Here is a 25,000-nt window from a genome sequence, read left to right on the forward strand (position 1 = left end):
GCTTTTTTGTTTGTCTTAGTTTTCATTTTGTTTTTTTGCTTTTTTTGTTATTTTGTGCTTTTTTTTTTAAATTTGTTTTGCATTTCTGTTTTTGTTTTTATTTTTTTGCTATTTTTTTTGAAAACACAACAGTAAAAACCTGACACAGAATCCAACCTTACCATAGTCTATGCTAAAAAAAAAATAGACGGAGAATGGTTTTAGCAAAGCAGAAATATAAAAAAACACACAATAAGTAAAATTCAGTTGGAAGCAAAGTGTTGTTTTCTCTGTTCCCTTCCTATTGAACCTGATCAGTATTGGTATTGATAATCTGTGGATATGATCAATGACTTGCTGTATATGTTAGCGCTGTGATTTCAGCTGCTCACCACATTTTCTGTCTTTCAGGTGAGAGATCGGAGTTTCTCAGAATCGCCCGTCTGACGCGGCACTTATTCCTCCGTTTCTGGTTCAGGTAAGGTCAGCGGGTTATTTTGGGATCAAACATTGCATATTGTCACCGATCGTATCTACGCAGCTGGAGGGTGTGTAAATATTTCATCAGCTGTTTATTTTTAATAACGGAATACCTATTGGGCACTGCCTTGCTAAAGAAGCTGAGGGTAAAGGTGATGGACTGGCCAAGCATGTCTCCAGACCTAAACCCTATTGAGCATCTGTGAGGCATCCTCAAACAGAAGGTGGAGGAGCGCAAGGTCTCTAACATCCACCAGCTCTGTGATGTCGTCATGGAGGAGTGGAAAAGGACTCCAGTGGCAACCTGTGAAGCTCTGGTGAACTCCATGCCCAAGAGGGTTAAGGCAATGCTGGAAAATAATGGTGGCCACACAAAATATTGACACTTTGGGCCCAATTTGGACATTTTTCAATTAGGGGTGTACTCACTTCTGTTGCCAGCGGTTTAGACATTTATGGCTATGTGTTGAGTTATTTTGAGGGGACAGCAAATTTACACTGTTATACAAGCTGTACACTCACTACTTTACATTGTAGCAAAGTGTCATTTCTTCAGTGTTGTCACATGAAAAGATAAAATAAAATATTTATAAAAATGTGAGGGGTGTACTCACTTTTGTGAGATCCTGTAACTGTAGACGACACTGGTCAATCATCAGCAGTATACGGTGGTAGACTATCTTCGGAGGCACACTCATTGAAATAAACACACTAGCATTTTGTGGATTTTAAGCCCCGGTTCACACTACCGCGACGCTACTTCCAGGGGCGACCTCCGAGATTGCGGTGCGAGCAGCGCGCTGCGACCTCGGAGCGGCCGCCACGGACTTCATAACATTGAAGTCTATGGCGGTCGCCTCCTGGTCGCCCCAAAGAAGCTCCGGACCCTTTTTCTAGGTCGGAGCGACTTGTGTCGCTCCTATTAGAACGGGTCCGCAGCTTCCCTATGGGAGGCGACCTGCGGCGACCTGTGAGGCGACCAGGTCGCCTCACAGGTCACCCTAGTGTGAACCGGGGCTAAAGGAGATGTAAACCCTTGTTTTTTTAAATAAAAATAAAACCTGCAAGGCTTATTATGCTAGTATGGTAGCCCATTATGTGATACTTACCTGCAAACGAAGCTCTCATTGTCACCACTGGAGGCTGCATCCATCTTCCCCCGTATTCCTTCCAGGTCTGTGGAACTTGCCTGTGTGACTAGCTGGAGCCGTGCGATGTTCTTCCTGTGCATGCGCGCAGGACGCACTGGTTATGGCACAGGGCTCTAAAGAAACGGCACAGGCTGCCGTTCCTTCAGAGAGCATGTGCCGATGATGTCATCGGCTGCATATACAGTAAATATCTCCTAAATGGTGTACGTTTTAGGAGATATTTACAGTACCTACAGGTAACCCTTATTCTAGGCTCACCTATAGGTACAAACAGTCGATGGATGTTTACTTCCACTTTAACCTCTTGCCGACCGCCCATCGTAGTATTACTGTGGCAGGGCGGCTCGGCTACGCAAAATCACGCAATTTCATGCATGAGGTCTGTGTTTAGACACAGCGGCCTCCCGCAATCGTCAGATAAACTGACAGAAGACCCGCCTGTTTATGTAAACAAAGCAGGCGAGTCTTCTGTCACACAGGCAGAGAGAGATCAGAAGTTTGAGCTAAACTACAACACCGATCTCTCTGTGCCTGTCACAGAGCCCCCCCCACACACAGTCAGCAAACATATTTAGGCATACATTAACCTCTTTGATCACCCCCAGTGTTAAACCATTTCCTGCCAGTGTCATTTATACAGTGACAGTGCATATTATTTAGCACTGATTACTGTATTAACCACTTTTCCCCCCTTAATGACCAGGCCATATTTTGCGATTCTGCACTTTTCCAACGTTTACATAGCAAATAGTATGAAAATGTACATATAAGTGTGATCCTCTTGAGCTCTACTGGAGCTAACAATTTTATTTACCATATTTATCGGTGTATAAAACGCACCTTAACCACTTGCCGACTGCCTAACGCCGATCTACGTCGGCAGTCAGCCCCTCACAGGCAAAGTGACGTAGGGCTACGTCACTAGCTTGTGAGGGTCTAGGGAGCGAGCGCGCACCCCCGCGTGGTCACGGACCCCCCCCCCCCCGTGCGTGTGACCGGCGTACCCGATGTCCGCCGGTCACTCTGCGATCGGCGGGGGAGAGGGAGAAAGTCAGGCGGCTTGTGTAAACAAGCTGCCTGCCTTCTCCCCTGTGTATGAAGGATGATCATACGGTTCTACTATGTAGAACAGTTGATCACTGTTCATACATCTGAAGCCACAGCCAATCACAGTAGAAAGCACGCCCCTAGGGACACACATAGCCCCTCCCTTTCAAAAAAAGTTAACCCCTTCACTGCCAGTGTATTTTTACAGTAACAGTGCATATGTATAGCACTGATTACTGTAGAAATGTCACTGGTACCCCCAAAAGTGTCAAAAATGTCAGTCAAGGGTCCGATCTGTCCGCCGCAATGTTGCAGTACCGCAAAAAAAATCGCAGATCGCCGCCATTACGCGTTAAAAAAAAAAAAAAAACAAAAATGACAAAAATCTTTCCCTTTGTTAGTGAACGCGATAACTTTTGCGCAAACCAATCAAAATACACTTTTTGCGATTTTTTTTTTTTTTTTTTTTAATTTTTTACCAAACATATGTAGCATAAAACAAATTGGCTGAAAATGTTAAAAAATTTTGATTTTTACATTTTTTTTGGGGGGAATTTCATATAAAAAAAATGTGAAAAATATTGCTATTTTTGCAAAATTTACGCTTTTTTTTGTTTATAGCGCGTGATCAAAAAATCGCACAAGTGATCAAATACCACCAAAAGAAAGCTCTGTTTGTGGGAAAAAAAGGATGCCAAATTCGTTTAGATACAGTGTCGCACGACCGCGCAATTGTCCGTTAAAGTCACGCAGTGCCGAATCGCAAAATACCCCCTGGTCAGGAAGGGGGTAAAATCTTCCGGGGCTTAAGTGGTTAATTTTAGGAAGGGAATTTCAGGAAAGAAAGATTTTAAACAATTCAAAATAATAGTACATAGCCCCCTTCATTATATAGTTAACCCCCCTCCCCATGCAAAGTACATATCCCCTTTTATTATAACCCCCCATGCACTCCCAGGAGACCCCCCAGTCTCCTGGGACAGTCCTGCCAGCATACTTCAAAGTAAAAAAGAAAAAATCACTGCTAGCCCCTTTTCATAAATGCTTTCTACATTCAGTTTACATCAGTGTAAATCTATGCCTGTAAATACCTGGTTAGCGCCATTGTTTCATATCCGATCATGTGATCGCTCTCCTGTGACGTTTAATGGCCAGTCATGTGATCGCTCTCCTCCTCCAATCTGAAGGAGCGTGAGGAGGAGAGCGAACAGAGAGACAGAAGCTTACAAGGTATTTAGAGCCAACGCATGACATGATGTGATAGAATGTAGGAATGATCTATAAAAAGGGGCTGGCGGTGGATTTTTCTTAACTGCAGAGTACGCTGGCAGGGCTGTCCCAGGGTCAGGAGAGGCAGGGCAGCCAGCCTGACACCCCTCCTCCGGACTGCTTTTTCTCAGCGGGGGATCGATCCGCCGATCCCCCGCTGAGCAGGCGGATGGCAGCTTTGTCTCTGCTCTGTGTGCAGAGACACAGCTATCAGGTCCCCACTGTTCTCTATGGGGGAATCGGATGGGAACGGGGACCGTCTGTCCGTTCTCATCCGATCCCATCCAATCCACTGGACGGATGGAAAATAGGGTTTCCATCTGTCCAGATTTGACGGATCGGATGTCAGCAGACATGTCTCCGCTGACATCCGATGCTCAATAGAGATGCATGGGGGGGACCGTTCAGATCTGCCATAAAAACTGACAGGCAGATCTGAACGGTCCGCCTGTGTGAAAGGGGGGCCTAAGGGGTGCTTACTCACTCAAAAAATGCACTGTCACTGTACTAACACTGGCAGGGAAGGGGTTAACATCGGGAGCAATCAAAAAATTAAATGTGTTCCCTGGGAGTGCTTGCTAATTGTGGGAGAGATTCTTTGACTGGAGGAAGACAGAGATCCGCGTTCCTGCTTAGCAGAAACACAATCTCCATCTTCCCCTCTAACAGAGAGGTGATCTGCCTTGTTTATATGGACTATCGTTGGCCTTTCTCGGGAACAATCGCCTGGCTCCTGCTGTTCAGTCACAGTGAGAGCGGGTCGCTGGCACCGCGCATGCGCTCCCCCAGACCCGGGAATTGAAATGACATACAGATACATGATTTGGCGCTGAAGGATTGCCCTGGTGTAGTATATGCACTGAGCAAAGTCCTCTCTTGGAGCATAGAAATTTGCTCGGTGCTCTGAAAACGTTGCCTTGCTGAAAAGCGCACTTGCGGATATTATGCGCCAATCCCTTATACTGAAAAGTACAATGTACAGCTCTTTTGTATAAAGAAACTCTAGCACGCTCACCATCCCCAAAGACAGACGCACACAGGCTGTTGCAGTTTGGATGCTTCCCTGTTTGTCCTGTCTTGAACAATGGGCTTCGTTTTATTTATAGGTCAACAAAAGAACAGAGATAGGAAGTGATGGCTACACCACATCAGCCAATCAGTTCCAGATGTACAGTCACATGACATAAGTTACATAGAATCAACCAATGACACACTTGTATACATTCAAATATATAACAGGAAGAGGAAGTACACAGACGTGAACAGAGGCGTAACTAGAACCTTCAGAGCCCCGGTGCAAGAAACCATAAAGGGCCCCCTGGACCCCTTCCCTTCATGCCTGGGGCTCTTCCCACTGATCCTGGGGCCCTTTACTCTCGTTGCAGGGCCCTTTATTCCGGTCCCGCAGTGGGACCCTTTCACAAGTTCTGCAGTGTGCCCCTCTTCCTGTCATCTTGGGGCCTCCCCATGGTGGTGGAATGCCAGGGCCCGGTCACAAGTGTCACCTATGTGATCCTGGAAGTTCACCCACTGGTGTCAGTAGTTTTTATTTTTTGGTATATTAATTGTAATATTTTTTATCATTTCATTAAATTTTTTTACAATGTGACTGACTATGACTCTGTCCATTCAGAAAAGGAAGGAGCTGGTAAATTACACATTTAGCGACCCCTTCCTTGTTCTCTATTGTGACACATCCCCTGCAGCAGCCGGCAGGAGAGGGGAGGGAGCACAGTGGGGGGGGGGGGACCAGGGGAGCACACAGGGGCCCAGAGACAGCAGAACACAAGTGAACTGAATAGGAGGGGCGGCGGGGGACAGCATACAGAAGAACCAATCTGCTCCATTTTCCTCCTGCAGCTACAGGAGGAATAAGGACAGTGATTTCTCTACATGCTGCCCCGCCCCCCCTCCTATCTAGGTGTACAGGGGAGCTGCACAGCCCCCCTGGAGCATGGGGCCCGGTTGCAATTGCAACCCCTGTAGTTACGCCCCCTGGACGTGAATAAACAGAACAGAGTGCACAGCTCATTGCCTAACCCTACACAATGAAACCAGCATATAGAATCGTGAACGCTGCGCCAATCAAACCCATGCATGGACTTCGTCCATTACTACTGGTGTGAATCCCATGCAGCAAAGCTTCAGGGAACAATGCCTAAAAGGATTAGACTACTGTTCCCATAGACATGAGGCTATCTGCAGGCAAAGAGCCATGCTGTTTCCTCTATGGTGATCAGGCACAGTAGAAAGATATGAGCGTGTATCCCTTTATAAAGGCGGATAGATATCAAAACGATATTGACTCCGCACCGCAATACACATAGATTTCTACAGGCAAACAGACCTGCGCACTGAGTGTTCGCCGGCGGAGATGTCTATGTAGAGCGAATGAGTACACATCTAAGGGAAGATTTTCACTGCCAGTAGTCTTTGCTTAATGCTGGTTTGCCCAAATACGCTCTAAAGAGCGTACGGCAAGCAAACTGACAACAGGAGCCATAATGCCAATCTAAATAAAACACATGCTGAAAAATATCCACACTAATCCTAATAAAATTTCCACAACAAGAGGCATGGACAGCAGAGAGAGAGAGATATAATTTTGCCCCTGTACAAATCATTGGTAAGACCTCATCTGGAATATGCAGTTCAGTTTTGGGCACCAGTTCTCAAAAAGGAGATCAGGGAACTGGAGAAAGTGCAGAGAAGGGCATCCAAACTGATAAGAGGCCTGGAGGAGCTCAGCTATGAGGAAAGATAAGCTGAAGTGAACTCTCTTGAGAGGAGGCGATTTAAAGTGGTTTTAACCACTTGACCTCTGGAAGGTTTTACCCCCTTCATGGGTCATGGTCCGTTCTACAGTGGTGGAAACCCTGCAGAGGAGACGGCCGAAAACGGCTGTGAAATGAATGGGGAGTGACGTCACCCATAGACTTACTATGGGGCTTTTGTTGTTGGATGTGTCCTCTGCACCCCCCTTCACAGCGAAGCCTCCGCTGGCAGCTCAGCGTGGGTTCGGGTTGGCTTCAAAAAAGGGCTAGATAGGTTAGTCTTGCCAACCGCCCACCGCAGTTTTACTGTGGCAGGCTGGCTTGGCTGCGCGAAACAGCGTAGGGGTACGCCGGTCGCGGCAGTGGTTCTGAGGGGCGCGCGCCGCCGTCGGCGTGCTCCCACCCCCACTAGGCAGCGGGGATGCCGATCCACTGGACCGACGACCACAATTGCCGCCGGGCACCCACGAACGCTCCCTGCTGAGACAGAACGATGGTCTGCTGTTGTAAACACAGCTGACCGTTCTCTCTGAAATGATCACAGAGCGCCTGTGATCCTTCTATATAGGAACACAGGTCTCTATGATCATTTCACAAGCCCCCCCCCCTATACAGTTAGAAAACACACCCCTAGGCTCAGAATTAACCCACAATTAACCCTTAGGTTAACCTCTTCCCTGCCAGTGTCATTATTACAGTACCAGTGCATATTTTTAGCACTGATTACTGTAGTAATGTCACTGGTCCCCCCCAAAGGTGTCAAAAATGTCAGTAAGGGGTCTAATCTGTCTGCCGCAATGTCGCAGTCCCGCTGAAAATCGCAGATCGCCGCCATTACTAGTAAAAATTTAAAAATAGATAAAAATGACAAATCTTTCCACAAGTTTGTAGTCGCGATAACTTTTGGGTAAACCAATCCAAATACGCTTATTGCGATTTTTTTTTTTTTTCTTTTAATTTTACTTTATTTTTTTAGCAAAAATATGTAGCAGAATACAAATTGATCTAAAAGGATGAAAATTTTTGATTCTACATTATTTTTAACATTTCCAAAAAAAAAAAAAATATATATATATATTTTTTTTTTTTCCAGAATTGTCACTATTTTTTTGTTTATAGCGCAAGCAATAAAAATCGCAGAGGTGATCAAATGCCACCAAAAGAAATCTCTATTTGTGGGAAAAAAAGGACGCAATTTTATATTGGTACGGCATCGCACGACCGCGCAATTTTCCGTTAAAGTAACACAGTGCCGTATCGCAATAAATAGGTCATTAAGGGGGCAAATCCTTCCGGTCCAAAACTGGTTAAACTCCTCCCCAATTTTTATTTTTTTTAATGAAATGGCCCTCTGGTAGGTTTATGCCATAATCTGCTTGTATTCACCACATTGATATTATAACAGACTTGCCTGTCAAACAGAACCCTGCAGCTCTCGCCGGTCCTGGGCGCTTCCATATCCGCCATGTATTCCTTCCATACATTGACTTGTGTACAACCAGCCTTGCCCAATCATGGAGCAGAATTTGGCCGCTCCATGCTGAACTGGCCAAATTTCCATCCATCTATGGCAGGCTTCACTATGTAACTGTTCAGACAGCTGCAGTCGGCCACCATCAGAATACAATAGCCAGCATCTGGCGATTCCTCCATCGTTCTGTCTATGGTGAGTAGAGGAACCTGTTTAGAATTTTGTATCTATTCGGCCCACAGGCCAAAGGAAACCTAAAAATTGAGACCTGTTGCAGCCGCATGCCGGGATTTCTGCATCTCTCCTCGACACTCAGAATATTTTCACAGCAGTTCTAGAAAAGCCGCCCAGTCTTCAGAAAAGTGCTGATTCTGCAATCTTCTCTTTACTTTTCCCTGGACAGAAAAATGAAAACGAATCGAGCGCGCCCTGTTTTATGAGGGGGGGCGCCACCGAGTGTGTTAACTCCTTGCCTCCCCCCGGTAGCTTCACTGTCCCTGTTCCAGAGGTTGCTTATAGCATTCTCTAGTCACTCGCATTCAGGGGAGGACTGGGCTGGGGGCAAGGGGGCAATTGGGGCCGCTCAGATACCCTGTAAAAAAGCTGCACAGCTTCTGTCACAGACATGCCTAAAGGATTCCTGGTGAAGAAAAGTAAAAAGTCTCCACCATTGACCTACTGAGTGCAGGTTAAAGACAAGGACAGAGCGCAGGCCAAAGCATGGATGGTGTAAACTGTGTCTGAGCAGAGGCCGGTTCCATGCACCACTGGAGACTCTCCTACCCCCGGCCAGCCACGACTGAGCTGTCCCAGCTCCCCCCAACTGCCCCCTGCTGGACAGGTCAGGAACCCAGGTTCGGCCAGTGAGTAGAGAGTACCTGGAGCAGAGCTTCAGCCAGAAATGGGGGTCAGGGGGAGGCTAGAAAGAGGGAAAGTGGGAGGGGGACCAATTCGCTGCACCATGGGCTTTTGGTTTATACTTGCCCCCTGGGCCAAAAGTTGCCAGTCAACCCCTGCTCGCATTGCAGTCTTTTGGTCGTAAGATAGTCAACCAATTTTACCATCGGACGGTGTCCCCTGCACTGGAATACACAATATTGACACTGGCGACAGCAATCGCCACCCCCCCGAACAGTGGTCTGCAGCAGGGCCGCAATTAGAAATCACAGCCTACCTGACGGGACCCCTTCGACCCCACCCCTAGCCCCGCCCCTGACCCAGTCCTGCTGGCTACCGATGTTTCCTTTGGAGCAAGTACTGTTTTTGACAGCTCAGAGTTTGTGCTCGGAGCGCACAGGGGGTGTAGGAAGGAGTACTTCAAAGGTACACTGAACAATTCTCCTGCGCTTAAGAGGTGGGTCCCAGGGTGGGGGGGGGGGGCAAGCAAAAAGATCTCTGTCCATGCTAATATGGATAGATGCCCCCCCACAAGACTGGGGAAGTCTGTATAACTGGAAACAAGAAACAGAGGGTGCACTGGACTAGTGCATTATCCTCAAAGCTATATATTTTAATAAGATCTGAACATCCATGAATAGGCTGACACATTTTAAGGGCCTGGGGCTCTGAGGAAGAGCCAGGACCTCGAAACGCGTCAGCCTATCCATGGACGTTTTTTATTCATCCTGATGAGATGCTGTGGACTTCATAGTCCTTTTACATGATATGCCTTTACCAAACATTTGGGAGTACCCCCTTTTTTTTTATCTTATTAAAATATATTGCTTTGAGGATAATGCACTAGGCTGGTGCGCGCTCTGTTTCTTGTTTCCAGGTTTAGGAAGGACGACGTAGTTTTAGGAAGTCATATTTTTATTTTATTTATTTTTTTATTTGGGAGAAATGAACTATAAAACTGCATAGACCCCCCCCCCCCCCCCTCTTGAGCTGATGGGACCCAGGTCGGGTACAACAGGACTGACTGTACTGCCCTATCAGCTGCCCTGGTCTGCAGTGTTGGGTAGCAGGGAGGGGATATGTCCCCTCCTCACTTCCTGTTTAACTGAAAATGTCTTCATGGTAGGCACCGAAATCCCATGCAAAATCATTCAAAGATGAATATTTTTATATACCTATAGTCTTACTGGTATTTGCTGCTAAAAAAAAAACACTCCTGGGGGATTTTTTCCTTTCCTTCTCTCGGTTATATTGGGGTGTGCAGCCTATTATGTTTTTTTTTTCTAGTTAATATTCTATGGTTTCCTGACAGGGGATGCCCCCCCCCCCCGCCACAACACTTCGGTCAGCGCTCTCAGCCATTGGCTAAGAGCGCTGATCAGGAGCCAGTCGGCAGACCTTTTTTTCGATCATGAGCCTTCGAAGGGCTGGCTTCTGTCGGACTGGCTGCCATACACACGGGCCGAATGTCGGTTTCTATGGAACGGGCCGACATTCGGCCCATTTGTACTAGGCTTTAGTGCTCTGGTGACTGCACTTCCTGTTGGGGTGACCAATGCCTCCAATCTGGTTTCTGGTGGCTGGGTGACCAGTAAACGAGCAGGCGAGAATGAGTGCTCATATACTGTTTGCATGCACAGGCTGAAGGCTCTAGGGCGGGCATGTCCAACCTGTGGCCTGGGGGTCGCATGCCACCCGGAACAGCAGGCAATGCGGCCCACTGCCCCTTGACAATTTTCTTTTGTTGCTGGGGAGGAAGGAAGTCGGGTCGGGAGCACAGCCACAGCAGCTTCCAACTAACGGTAGGCAGAGGCTGACTTGGAGGGGAGGGGAGGGGGGCGGAGGGGCGGCGGGGGGGGGGGGGGACGACAGGCGAGCATGTGCAGTGTTTCTGACTCCTACCACCATTAACACTTCAAGTTTCTGAAGTGGTAATGGTGGTTAGAGTGTTCCTTTATTGTCTCTCAGAAGAAGTAAACCTCTGTATACTGATTCCATTTCATTTGATCATCTTCTAGTTGTGCTAAATTGGTGCGGGGGGGGGGGGGGGGGGGCGTGCGGGCAGCGGCATTTTATTACTTATATACCTTATAGCAGGGCTCAAAATTTGAAGTCCTGAGCTACTAGCCAGGCCTTAAGTGTTACTCGCCACCAGTTGCCCCACCTTACTCCTACCCTGCCCCGCCCCTAAACACGCCTTGATAAATTATCTCCTAGAATGACACTGTTAAATGTTTTTGCATTAATGTAGAAGTTATACAAATAAATATTAATAACAACATTGTCAGTGCCCATCAATGCAGCCTCCCCTGTGCCCATCAATGCATCACCAGTGCCCATTAATGCCGCCTCCCTTGTGCCCATCAATGCAGCCCCACTGTGCCCATCAATGCAGCCCCACTGTGCCCATCAATGCAGCCCCACTGTGCCCATCAATGCAGCCCCACCTGTGCCCATCAATGCAGCCCCACCTGTGCCCATCAATGCAACCTCACCTGTGCCCATCAATGCAACCTCACCTGTGCCCATCAATGCAACCTCACCTGTGCCCATCAATGCAACCTCACCTGTGCCCATCAATGCAACCTCACCTGTGCCCATCAATGCAACCTCACCTGTGCCCATCAATGCAACCTTACCCGTGCCTTTCAATGCAACCTCACCCATGCCCATCAATGCAGCCTCACCCCTGCCCGTCAATGCAACCTCATTCATACCCGTCAATACAACCTCATTCATACCCGTCAATGCAACCTCACCCATGCCCGTCAATGCAACCTCACCCATGCCCGTCAATGCAACCTCACCCATGCCCATCAATGCAGCTTCATCCATGCCCATCAATGCAGCTTTACCCATGCCCATCAATGCAGCATTACTCATGCCTATCACTGCAGCTTTACCTAAGCCCATCAATACAGCTTTACCTGTGCCTGTCAATGCAGCTTTACCTGTGCCTGTCAATGCAGCTTTACCTGTGCCTGTCAATGCAGCTTTACCTGTGCCCTTCAATGCAGCTTTACCTGTGCCCTTCAATGCAGCTTTACCTGTGCCCTTCAATGCAGCTTCACCTGTGCCCTTCAATGCAGCTTCACCTGTGCCCTTCAATGCAGCTTCACCTGTGCCCTTCAATGCAGCTTCACCTGTGCCCTTCAATGCAGCTTCACCTGTGCCCTTCAATGCAGATTTACCTGTGCCCTTCAATGCAGCTTCACCTGTGCCCTTCAATGCAGCTTCACCTGTGCCCTTCAATACAGCTTCACCTGTGCCCTTCAATACAGCTTCACCTGTGCCCTTCAATACAGCTTCACCTGTGCCCTTCAATGCAGCTTCACCTGTGCCCTCCAATGCAGCTTCACCTGTGCCCTCCAATGCAGCTTCACCTGTGCCCTCCAATGCAGCTTCACCTGTGCCCTCCAATGCAGCTTCACCTGTGCCGTCCAATGCAGCTTCACCTGTGCCCTCCAATGCAGCTTCACCTGTGCCCTCCAATGCAGCTTCACCTGTGCCCTCCAATGCAGCTTCACCTGTGCCCTCCAATGCAGCTTCACCTGTGCCCTCCAATGCAGCTTCACCTGTGCCCTCCAATGCAGCTTCACCTGTGCCCTCCAATGCAGCTTCACCTGTGCCCTCCAATGCAGCTTCACCTGTGCCCTCCAATGCAGCTTCACCTGTGCCCTCCAATGCAGCTTCACCTGTGCCCTCCAATGCAGCTTCACCTGTGCCCTCCAATGCAGCTTCACCTGTGCCCTCCAATGCAGCTTCACCTGTGCCCTCCAATGCAGCTTCACCTGTGCCCTCCAATGCAGCTTCACCTGTGCCGTCCAATGCAGCTTCACCTGTGCCGTCCAATGCAGCTTCACCTGTGCCGTCCAATGCAGCTTCACCTGTGCCGTCCAATGCAGCCTCACCTGTGCCGTCCAATGCAGCCTCACCTGTGCCCTCCAATGCAGCCTCACCTGTGCCCTTCAATGCAGCTTCACCTGTGCCCTTCAATGCAGCTTCACCTGTGCCCTTCAATGCAGCTTCACCTGTGCCCTTCAATGCAGCTTCACCTGTGCCCTTCAATGCAGCTTCACCTGTGCCCTTCAATGCAGCTTCACCTGTGCCCTTCAATGCAGCTTCACCTGTGCCCTTCAATGCAGCTTCACCTGTGCCCTTCAATACAGCTTCACCTGTGCCCTTCAATACAGCTTCACCTGTGCCCTTCAATACAGCTTTACCTGGGCCCAATAACGCAGCTTTACCTGGGCCCAATAACGCAGCTTTACCTGGGCCCAATAACGCAGCTTTACCTGGGCCCAATAACGCAGCTTTACCTGGGCCCAATAACGCAGCTTTACCTGGGCCCAATAACGCAGCTTTACCTGGGCCCAATAACGCAGCTTTACCTGGGCCCAATAACGCAGCTTTACCTGGGCCCAATAACGCAGCTTTACCTGGGCCCAATAACGCAGCTTTACCTGGGCCCAATAACGCAGCTTTACCTGGGCCCAATAACGCAGCTTTACCTGGGCCCAATAACGCAGCTTTACCTGGGCCCAATAACGCAGCTTTACCTGGGCCCAATAACGCAGCTTTACCTGGGCCCAATAACGCAGCTTTACCTGGGCCCAATAACGCAGCTTTACCTGGGCCCAATAACGCAGCTTTACCTGGGCCCAATAACGCAGCTTTACCTGGGCCCAATAACGCAGCTTTACCTGGGCCCAATAACGCAGCTTTACCTGGGCCCAATAACGCAGCTTTACCTGGGCCCAATAACGCAGCTTTACCTGGGCCCAATAACGCAGCTTTACCTGGGCCCAATAACGCAGCTTTACCTGGGCCCAATAACGCAGCTTTACCTGGGCCCAATAACGCAGCTTTACCTGGGCCCAATAACGCAGCTTTACCTGGGCCCAATAACGCAGCTTTACCTGGGCCCAATAACGCAGCTTTACCTGGGCCCAATAACGCAGCTTTACCTGGGCCCAATAACGCAGCTTTACCTGGGCCCAATAACGCAGCTTTACCTGGGCCCAATAACGCAGCTTTACCTGGGCCCAATAACGCAGCTTTACCTGGGCCCAATAACGCAGCTTTACCTGGGCCCAATAACGCAGCTTTACCTGGGCCCAATAACGCAGCTTTACCTGGGCCCAATAACGCAGCTTTACCTGGGCCCAATAACGCAGCTTTACCTGGGCCCAATAACGCAGCTTTACCTGGGCCCAATAACGCAGCTTTACCTGGGCCCAATAACGCAGCTTTACCTGGGCCCAATAACGCAGCTTTACCTGGGCCCAATAACGCAGCTTTACCTGGGCCCAATAACGCAGCTTTACCTGGGCCCAATAACGCAGCTTTACCTGGGCCCAATAACGCAGCTTTACCTGGGCCCAATAACGCAGCTTTACCTGGGCCCAATAACGCAGCTTTACCTGGGCCCAATAACGCAGCTTTACCTGGGCCCAATAACGCAGCTTTACCTGGGCCCAATAACGCAGCTTTACCTGGGCCCAATAACGCAGCTTCACTTGTGCCTGTCAATGCACTGACCAGTGCAGAAAAGAGAGAGGAAGAGGAAATCTGGCCAGATAATCATAAAGCGGGATCGTCTCACTGTAACAGCTTTAATTTGAATGGCCGGGCACTCGCCGTCATACACAGTCCCGCCTCCTGGCCCGACTCCTTTGATAGATGTCACACGTCCTGGTTGGCTAGGTGTTCTGTCTATCAAAGAAGCCGGGCTAGGGGGCGGGACTGTGTGTGTCGGCGAGTGCCCAGCAATTACAATTAATGCTGTTACAGCGGAACGATCCCCGCTCTATGGTAATCCTGTCCATCGGCTTTCCTCCTCGACACCCGGAGCAGCCCCACGCTCGCCCTAAATAATTTTCCACTCGCAAAATGCGAGTAGGCGAGTGGAAAATTTGAGGGCTGCCTTATAGTATATATTTTATATAAGGCCTGAGAAAATTTCTCTACACTCAATGTGGCCCCGAGAAGCCAAAAGGTTGGACACCCATGCTCTAGGGCAAGGGTGTCACAATCAATTTCATTGTGGGCCACATCAGCATTATGGTGAATCGAGATTGCGTTTTTTTTTTTTTTTTTGTTTTTTTATGATTAATCGTCCAGCTCTATCACCTTGACTAAAAAATGCTGTAACAAAACGTACTAACTTAGTCTAATATGTATACAGAAATGTAACTTTGGGGCAGGGCTTTTACTTATTAAAAGAGGAGCCCTCCAAATATAGAGGACTGCTGTTGTGCTCTTTAGCTAACCCACAGTACTCTGGGAATTCCTGGTTGGGTGGTAATTGTTTGTAGAACACAGATTGTGTAATAAAAGCTTGTAAGGAAAATAGGAAGTCGCACGCCGATGATGTTGGATAATCTCTCCTGGGATCAAGCCATTATTGGGGAGAACGTTAGAGAGGGGCGGTCCCAGGCAGGGCTGTATCTGGACTTCATAAAGTTGGATGTTATCTGACATCATCAGTGTGGGAGTTCCTACATTCTTGGACTCTTTTTTGTCAGGTATTTTTATATAGTTTTGGAGCAGTGAGATCTCTTCTACATTAAAAATGTATAAATCAAAATTGACCAAACCATTGGTACAGGGCGCCATTTTGGTGTGGGTCTATGATATGTGACTGAGAAGATGTAACGTGCGGGGCAGCACTGGAGTGTAGGTGAGTATTTTAGCCAGAGTTACTTTTTTTTTTTTTTGCCCCCAAAATGTTGAATCAAAGAGGCTTTGGGACATCAAGACTTTTTTTCCTTCTGTAATGTTGAAAGACCATAACCATTGGGTGAGCTGACTGGTAAGATTGTTATTGTGGATTTACACCCTGATCGGATCGAGGTAAAAAGTGATGTTTGTGTGGCTAACCCAGAGATTTGTTGTAGGATTACCCACCACATGCTGACCCCTTAGTAAAACATTGTCTTCACTTGCAGCAGTTTAAGAAGTGAAGATGGATTTCTCCAAACTGCCAAGGATCCGAGATGAAGAAGCGGAGAGCAAGTTTGGCTACGTCCATGGAGTTTCTGGACCCGGTGAGTGCACCTTCACCACATTCCCAGCTCCTATCATCTATGTTAGGAATGAGTTTGGGTAACTTCTGTTTTCAGGCAGTTTATATAAAGAATTTGTATCTGTGGGTGCTGATCACCCAAGTTGGGGGGAAATCAGTGTTACAGAAGACTAAAGCGGAAGTTCTGCTTTTAAGAATACTTCCCCCCTCTTGTAACAATATTGGAGTTTTTTTTTTTGGGGTGGGTGGGCAGGTACCTAGTTTTGGAAGGTATACCCCCCCTCTCCCAGGCCATCTCTTGGGACAAGATCCCAAGTGGTTGCAGGACTATTAATAAAGTGCAGCGCAACTGGTAAATGGCAGCCGGATTCAGATGATCTCTCTCTCGTGTGTGTGTGTGTGTGTGTGTCTGTGTGTCTGTCTGTGTGTGTGTCTGTCTGTGTGTGTGTCTGTCTGTGTGTGTGTCTGTCTGTGTGTGTGTCTGTCTGTGTGTGTGTCTGTCTGTGTGTGTGTCTGTCTGTGTGTGTGTCTGTCTGTGTGTGTGTCTGTCTGTGTGTGTGTCTGTCTGTGTGTGTGTCTGTCTGTGTGTGTGTCTGTCTGTGTGTGTGTGTGTGTCTGTGTGTGTGTGTGTCTGTCTGTGTGTGTGTCTGTCTGTGTGTGTGTCTGTCTGTCTGTGTGTGTGTCTGTCTGTGTGTGTGTCTGTCTGTCTGTGTGTGTGTCTGTCTGTCTGTGTGTGTGTCTGTCTGTCTGTGTGTGTGTCTGTCTGTGTGTGTGTCTGTCTGTGTGTGTGTCTGTCTGTGTGTGTGTCTGTCTGTGTGTGTGTCTGTCTGTGTGTGTGTCTGTCTGTGTGTGTGTCTGTCTGTGTGTGTGTCTGTCTGTCTGTGTGTCTGTCTGTCTGTGTGTCTGTCTGTCTGTGTGTCTGTCTGTCTGTGTGTCTGTCTGTGTGTGTGTCTGTCTGTCTGTCTGTCTGTGTGTGTGTGTGTCTGTCTGTCTGTCTGTGTGTGTGTCTGTCTGTCTGTGTGTGTGTCTGTCTGTGTCTGTCTGTCTGTGTGTGTGTCTGTCTGTGTCTGTCTGTCTGTGTGTGTGTCTGTCTGTCTGTGTGTGTGTCTGTCTGTGTCTGTCTGTGTGTGTGTCTGTCTGTCTGTGTGTGTGTCTGTCTGTCTGTCTGTGTGTGTGTCTGTCTGTCTGTGTGTGTCTGTCTGTCTGTGTGTGTGTCTGTCTGTCTGTGTGTGTGTCTGTCTGTCTGTGTGTGTGTCTGTCTGTGTGTGTCTGTCTAAAGCCCCGTACAGACGCACCGATTGTCGGCCGAACGATCGGCCGTCTTTTGTCCGGTGCTGTTGTGTTGGTTGAAAAGTGCTAAAGACTGCACACGAATTTTGTCGGCCAACAACAGCCGACTGCAGAAGTGATGTCATGTTCTGGTTTACTTTCCGTGTGTTTTTTCTTCACTGAGCATGCTCAGTCTTGCTCATCTGCTGTTTGTCGGCCGAATTCTGTACTGACTGAGGAACAATTGGCCGTTCTGGTGTTGGCCAACAAAAATTTTATAGCATTCACACCGGGTTCTGTTCGGCCGAAAAGTCGCAGTCGGTTGTCGGAAGCATCATACTAACAAGCCGACAATCAGCCGATCGGACGGTGGCTGAATATTTACGGCCGACAATCGCTACGTGTGTACGGGCCTTTACTCAACTCAACAAACAAACCCCCCCCCCCCCCATCCATCCATGTCTCCATGCTTTATTTTGCTAATAAATCACTTTGTAAAAACACCCCCTAGCATTTCCAGCCATGGCCATCTTGAGTAAGGGCAGGTGATTCATGTAGCATTTACTTCCTGGAATCCATCTGCCCTCAGCTCATGCATGCATGCAGACAGGAAGGTGTGCTTAGCTGAGAACCCTCCCCCCTCCTGAAGACTCCTGGGATGTATGACATCTTTTGCCTAGACATGAAAAGCAGAAAGTAAATGAAATGTAAAAAAAAAAAAAAAAAATGTATGAAAGAAGTAAATATAATATACCTTCCTATCCTATTTACTAATGCTAGCAGCATAAGGAAAAAAAAACCCAATGGTGATTGAGAGAGTGAAGTTCCACTTTAAGCTGGCCATGCACGGCTCAGATTTCGGCGGATTCCTGATACCTAGAAGTGCCAGAGCTCTGTATAGTGATTCAGGCCATGACAGGAGGGATTTGGAGGTTTTGCAGCCTGATTTAACCATCTCCTATATAAGGGATCTCTAAACTTTCTGAAAAAATGGCCATTTTACTGGCCTTCAGACTTTAGGGGGGCTGAACTGTGGCCAGTGGGAGTAAACAATTTTCAGTATTAAGGGGAGAAATAGTTGGTGTAGTTGGGAGGAAAAGTGCAGCATTTTTTCTTAGTGGAAAGAATAATGCCCCATCATTGGTGTCCTTGGGCGGAATAGTGCCCCATCATTGGTATTAGTGGGGGGAATAGTGCCCCATCATTGGTGTCCTTGGGAGGAATAGTGCCCCATCATTGGTGTCCTTGGGAGGAATAGTGCCCCATCATTGGTGTCCTTGGGAGGAATAGTGCCCCATCGTTGGTATTAGTGGAAGGAATGGTGCCCCATCATTGGTGTCAGTGGGAGGAATAGTGCCCCGTCATTGGTGTCCTTGGGAGGAATAGTGGCCCATCATTGGTGTCCTTGGGCAGAATAGTGGCCCATCATTGGTGTCCTTGGGCGGAATAGTGGCCCATCATTGGTGTCCTTGGGCGGAATAGTGGCCCATCATTGGTGTCCTTGGGCGGAATAGTGCCCCATCATTGGTGTCAGTGGGAGGAATAGTGCCCCATCATTGGTGTCAGTGGGAGGAATAGTGCCCCGTCATTGGTGTCCTTGGGAGGAATAATGCCCCATCATTGGTGTCCTTGGGAGGAATAGTGGCCCATCATTGGTGTCCTTGGGAGGAATAGTGCCCCATCATTGGTGTCCTTGGGAGGAATAGTGCCCCATCATTGGTGTCAGTGGGAAGAATAGTGCCCCGTCTTTGGTGTCAGTGGGAGGAATAGTGTCCCATCATTAGTGGCAGGAATTATGCCCCATTGTTTGTGTCGGTGGCAGGAATAATGCCTCAAGGGCCGAATAAAGGCAAGCAAAGGGCCACAGTTTGGAAACCACTGTCCTAGCTAAATCTACAATTTTGTAGTGTAGGGACATGCCTGATTGCCCATACATTGATTGTAATGTTTAGGTAGGCCCTCTTCTTATATTTTTAGTAAATCTAATGTAGCTTGGGCAATCAGATTGTTATATGTGCGACCAGTCTTAGGGCTCATTCTCATCCTAAATGGCCACTGGGCACCAATTATACCTGAGGCTGGGATCTCGGAGCTCTGATCAGTGGTGGCTGCTCAGCCTGTACAACTGAATGACAGGAAGAAAAGAGCCGGGGCTATCCTGCAGTAAGCATGTGTCCAGACATCCAGCAGTTACCTGTGGTTAGGGTCAGATGTCCGCTCCCTGGGTGCAGATAGAATATTTCAAGGGGTGGACGTCTGTCCCTACCCACAAGATGTGCAGATACATGTGGACAGCCCCAGCTCTTTTCTAGCTGTCATTCAGTTGTATGGGCTGAGCAGCGACTGCTGATTGGAACACCTGGGATCCCACCTGTAGGTATACTTGCCCCGCCTGTATGATGTATGAATGAAGCCTCAGTGTGCCATTTTATCTATATGGTCTGGATATCCATGTAATGTTATGTTCTGTTAACCCTGTAATGTGGTCTCTTTGAATAGTGGTGACAGCATCCAATATGTCCGGAGCCGCCATGTACGAGCTGGTGCGTGTGGGACACTCTGAGCTGGTCGGGGAAATCATTCGTCTTGAAGGTGATATGGCCACCATCCAAGTCTACGAGGAGACCTGTATCCTTTTATCAGGTTCTGTTACTTCTGAAGAGGATTGTCTAGTTATATTTCAAATGCAATCCTTTGCATTTTTAAATAGCAAAAAGTGCCCTAGGTTTCTTAAATAGGTGCGATGTCTGTATTATTCTCCAGTGGCTCAGGTGTCAGTTAATGGCTGGGTCTCAGACTCCTTCCCCCTTGGACGCAGCACCCAACAGTGATGCTCAAAATCCCCGCTTCTGTATGCCCTGGCTGCAGAACCGCTACCTATTTCACTTAGAGCACACCCTGACATAGTTACATAGTAGTTGAGGTTGAATAAAGACAACAGTCCATCCAGTTCAACCTGTACACGTGTGTGTGTGTGTGTGTGTGTGTGTGTGTGTGTCAATGACGTATCCATTTCCCATAACCCTGAATGTTGTCATCTGTGAGATGCAAGTCCAAGAGTCATTTAAAAGTAGCCATACTCGCTACCACCAATTGTGGAAGAGAGTTCCACAATCTTACCGCCCTTACAGTGAAAAACCCCATTACGTAGCTTAAGGTTAAACCGCCTCTCCTCTAATCTCATTGTGTGGCCATGTGTCCTCTTACACTCCTTGAGACTAAATTGTTTTTTTTTTTCCTATGCTGAGATCACCATTGAGGTACATACATGGCCTTCGCTTGGGCCCTTTCAAAGAAACTGTGGGAATGTATGCAGATGACATGATTCTGTATTTGGTAGACACCAGCCCCTCACTACAAACTATCCTTAAGACTATTGAGGAGTTTGGTTCACACTCAGGACTGCGAATTAACTGGAGCAAACCACAGATACTCCCGTTAGACCCTTTCCAACCAATGAGCAGTTCAGCTTCCCTCCCATTAAATAGGGTGTCCTTTATTCAATACTTAGCTGTGTGTGTCAACAGAACGCCCAAAGACTAGATCACCGATAACGTAGAACCGTTGTTTAGTACTCTTAAAGTCCGCACACAAGCCTGGGCGAGACTTCCATTGGGGGATGATGGGTAGAGTAAACCTCACCAAACTGATTCTCCTGCCCAAGTTTCTAAATATTTTTTGGCATTCCCCAGTCCTACTCCCCATTAAAATCTGTAACGTTATTGACGCTATCCTCCATACATTAATTTGGGGACCTGGACGGCACAAACGATCATGGCTCACTGTTAGAAAACCCGACCACACAAGGGGGCACAACCCTGCCAGACTTTCACTCCTACTACTTAGCGTCCCAACTATTTCACTTTTACCACTTTCATAAATCGGATGCTTTACCATATCAAATGTTTATCTGTAGACAGCCAAACCGCACTGCGCATTCCCCCCCTACAGGTGATCTTTAGAAGTAGAGTCCACACTCACGACTCCATGTTATTTCATCATAGGCGTATTTGGAAAATGGCTCCATGAAAGAATTAATGCCTCACCCTACCATACACACATCCCTTGGTGGCATAACCCTCACCTGCAGGAATTATCTATCCCAGGTATTGCTCTATGGCAGTGATGGTGAACCTTGGCACCCCAGATGTTTTGGAACTACGTTTCCCATGATGCTCATGAACTCTGCAATGTAGTTGAGCTTAATGGGAAATGTAGTTCCAAAACATCTGGCGTGCCAAGGTTCGCCATCACTGATCTATGGGCTTTAAAGGGAGTGATATACCTACATCAGGTCCAAACAAAATGTGGTAAATGAACCACCTTTCTCCTTCGCTCAGAAGACGAGGCTTCCCCAACTGCTTTTCCAACTGGACTTTATAAATGGCATCTCGGATGGCTAAGGTATTGCTGCCCTAAAAGACTGGGGCAGTCCAACAATACTGCAAACAAAAACACAAAAAAAGGGCGCTCCGACCTTGCGCATTATCCTCAATATAGGCTTTATTATTAACCACTTAAGCCCTGGAAGATTTTACCCCCTTCCTGACCAGGGTTTTTTTTTTTACTGCGTGACTTTAACAGACAATTGCGCGGTCGTGCGACGCTGTACCTAAACGAATTTGACCTCCTTTTTTTCCCACAAACAGAGCTTTATTTTGTTGGTATTTAATCACCTGTGCGATTTTTACTTTTTGCGCTATAAACAAAAAAAGAGCGACAATTTTGCAAAAACAACAATATTTTTCACATTTTTTTTATATGAAATTCCCCCCCCCCCCCCAAAAAAAATGTAAAAATCAAATTTTTTTTTTTTGGCCAATTTGTTTTCTGCTACCTATGTTTGGTAAAAAAAATCGCAAAAAGCGTATTTTGATTGGTTTGCACAAAAGTTATTGCGTTTACTAACTAAGGGAAAGATTTGTCATTTTTGGTGTTTTTTTTTTTAACGCGTAATGGCGGCGATCTGCAATTTTTTTTTTTTTTTTTGCGACGTTGCGGCGGACAGATCGTACCCTTGACTGACATTTTTTACACTTTTGGGGCTACCAGTGACATTACTACAGTAATCAGTGCTATACATATGCACTGTTACTGCAAAATGACACTGGTTGTGAAGGGGTTAACTTTATTTGAGAGGGAGGAGTAGTGTGTGTCTTACTGTGATTGGCTGTGGCTACTAGTGTAGGAACAGTGATCAACGGTCCTACATAGTAGAACCGTATGATCACTGTTTCTACACAGGGGAGAATGACAGGCGGCTTGTTTACATCATCCGCCTGCCTTTCTCCCTCTGCACCGACGATCGACGAGTGACCGGTGGACATCGGATCCGCCGGTCACACGCACGGACTTGCTGGGGAATGAGCCGGGGCGGGAGCGCGCCTCCGCGGGCATGCGCTCGCCTGCTATTGGCTCCCAAGCAAGTGACAGGCTAGTGACGTGTATATATACATCATTTTGCCTGGCCGGGGCTGACTGCTGACGTATATAGTCGTGCGGCGGTCGGCAACCGGTTAAAACATAAAAATGGCTACTCACAAACGCAGGTGAAAATCAACCACATCAAACTCATGAACTTGAGTATCAGAAGTAGTCCATACAGGTGTCCATAGTCTCAGTAGGATGACGGCTAAATACGTCACTTTGCCTGGCTGGGGCTGACTGCCGACGTATATAGTCGTGCAGCGGTCGGCAACCGGTTACGCTTCGAAATGAAAGAACAGGTTCATTTGTAATTAAAGCATACAAGCATGGTACATAACAGTACAGAAGACAGGTGAAGGGGGTTAGGCTTCAGCTAGGTTACAAATCAAAGTAGCAATATGAAAAAAAACACAAGTTCATGAGTTTGATGTGGTTGATTTTCACCTGCGTTTGTGAGTAGCCATTTTTATGTTTTAACCGGTTGCCGACCGCCGCACGACTATATACGTCAGCAGTCAGCCCTGGCCAGGCAAAATGATGTATATATACACGTCACTAGCCTGTCACTTGCTTGGGAGCCAATAGCGGGCGAGCGCGCGCCCGCGGATGTGCGCTCCCGCCCCGGCTCGTTCCCTAGCAAGTCAGTGCGTGTGACCGGCGGACCCGATGTCCGCTGGTCACTCGGCGATTGTCGGTGCAGAGGGAGAAAGGCAGGCGGCTGATGTAAACAAAGCCGCCTGTCATTCTCCCCTGTGTAGGAATGGTGATCATACGGTTCTACTATGTAGGACCGTTGATCACTGTTCCTACACCAGTAGCCATGTCCAATCACAGTAAAAAGCACGCCCCTAGGGACACACTTAACCCCTCCTTCCCCAATAAAGTTAACCCCTTCCCTGCCAGTGTCATTTTACAGTAACAGTGCATATATATAGCACTGATTACTGTAGTAATGTCACTGGTAACCCCAAAAGTGTCAAAAATGTCAGTCAAGGGTCCGATCTGTCCGCTGCAATGTCGCAGTACCGCAAAACAAATCGCAGATCGCCACCATTACTCGTTAAAAAAAAAAAACAACAAAAATGACAAAAATCTTTCCCTTAGTTAGTAAACGCAATAACTTTTGCACAAACCAATCAAAATACGCTTTTTTTTTTTACCAAACATGTAGCAGAAAACAAATTGGCCAAAAATGTTAAAAATTTTTGACTTTTACATTTTTTTTTGGGGAATTTCATATAAAAAAATGTGAAAAATATTGTTATTTTTGCAAAATTGACGCACTTTTTTGTTTATAGCACAAAAAGTAAAAATCGCACAGGTGATCAAATACCACCAAAAGAAAGCTGTGTTTGTGGGGAAAAAAAGGATGTCAAATTCGTTTAGGTACAGCGTCACACGACCACGCAATTGTCTGTTAAAGTCACGCAGTAAAAAAATCGCTAAAAAAACCCTGGTCAGGAAGGGGGTAAAATCTTCCTGGGCTTAAGTGGTTAAAAGAAAAAAAAAAAATACCAAAAAGTACCGTGATTCTTACTGATTGATTGTTGTCATCACTGAATTTTTTATGAGTTTTCCTAAGCTCCCATCATGCAGCTGGTGTATCAGTCGGAGACCCTGTACTACGGACTGGGAAGCCCCTCTCCGTGGAGCTGGGTCCAGGCATCATGGGGTCCATCTTTGATGGTATCCAGAGACCTCTGAAGGACATCAGTGACTCCACACAGAGCATCTACATCCCCCGAGGTGTCAACGTCTCCGCCCTCAGCAAGGACATCAAGTGGGAATTCACCCCCTCCAAAAGCTTACGGGTGGGTAGGCTGTTGGTGCCATCTGGGCGTCTTGCAGAACTATTCCTCAGGTCAGGTTTAGATGTTTTGAATGCGGCAAATGAACAGTTAAGGAGTCAAATAAATTGCTGGAAGGAAGGCTTAATTTTTATATTTTTTACCTTTTCCTTGCCGTGATATCTTTTTGTTTGTATGGGAACTTTTTTTATTGTTGCCTAGTTCAAGGTAAGATTACAGTGGCTGACTTATGCCTCGTACACAACGATTATCGGCCGACCGATCGTCCGACTTTTGTCCAGAGTTGTGTTTTGTTGGTTGGAATGTGCCTAGACTGCACACGAATTTTCTCGGCCAACAAAAATCTACTTCAGAAGTGATGTCATGTTCTGGTTTACTTTCCGTGTGTTTTTTCTTCTCTG

At 47.5% G+C, this 25,000-nt stretch overlaps 1 protein-coding gene across 6 annotated transcripts in view; it reads left to right on the forward strand.

Annotated features, from left to right (window-relative positions):
* ATP6V1A (ATPase H+ transporting V1 subunit A) overlaps positions 1-25,000 on the forward strand; it is a 111,668-nt gene that overhangs the window by 32,901 nt on the left and 53,767 nt on the right. For 3 of the 6 annotated variants that reach the window (XM_082247265.1, XM_082247266.1, XM_082247268.1), the window contains exons 2-5: positions 391-457; positions 16,019-16,117; positions 19,864-19,992; positions 24,388-24,602. In XM_082247265.1, the coding sequence (XP_082103391.1) occupies positions 16,036-16,117; positions 19,864-19,992; positions 24,388-24,602 (426 nt within the window). In that variant the 5' untranslated portion in view covers positions 391-457; positions 16,019-16,035. The remainder of the gene's footprint in view (positions 1-390; positions 458-16,018; positions 16,118-19,863; positions 19,993-24,387; positions 24,603-25,000) is intronic. The other 3 variants (XM_082247267.1, XM_082247269.1, XM_082247270.1) reach the window with 1 other exon arrangement.

The sequence above is a fragment of the Pelophylax lessonae genome, assembly GCF_965119305.1.
Source record: "Pelophylax lessonae genome assembly, chromosome: 2".
NCBI lineage: Eukaryota > Metazoa > Chordata > Amphibia > Anura > Ranidae > Pelophylax > Pelophylax lessonae.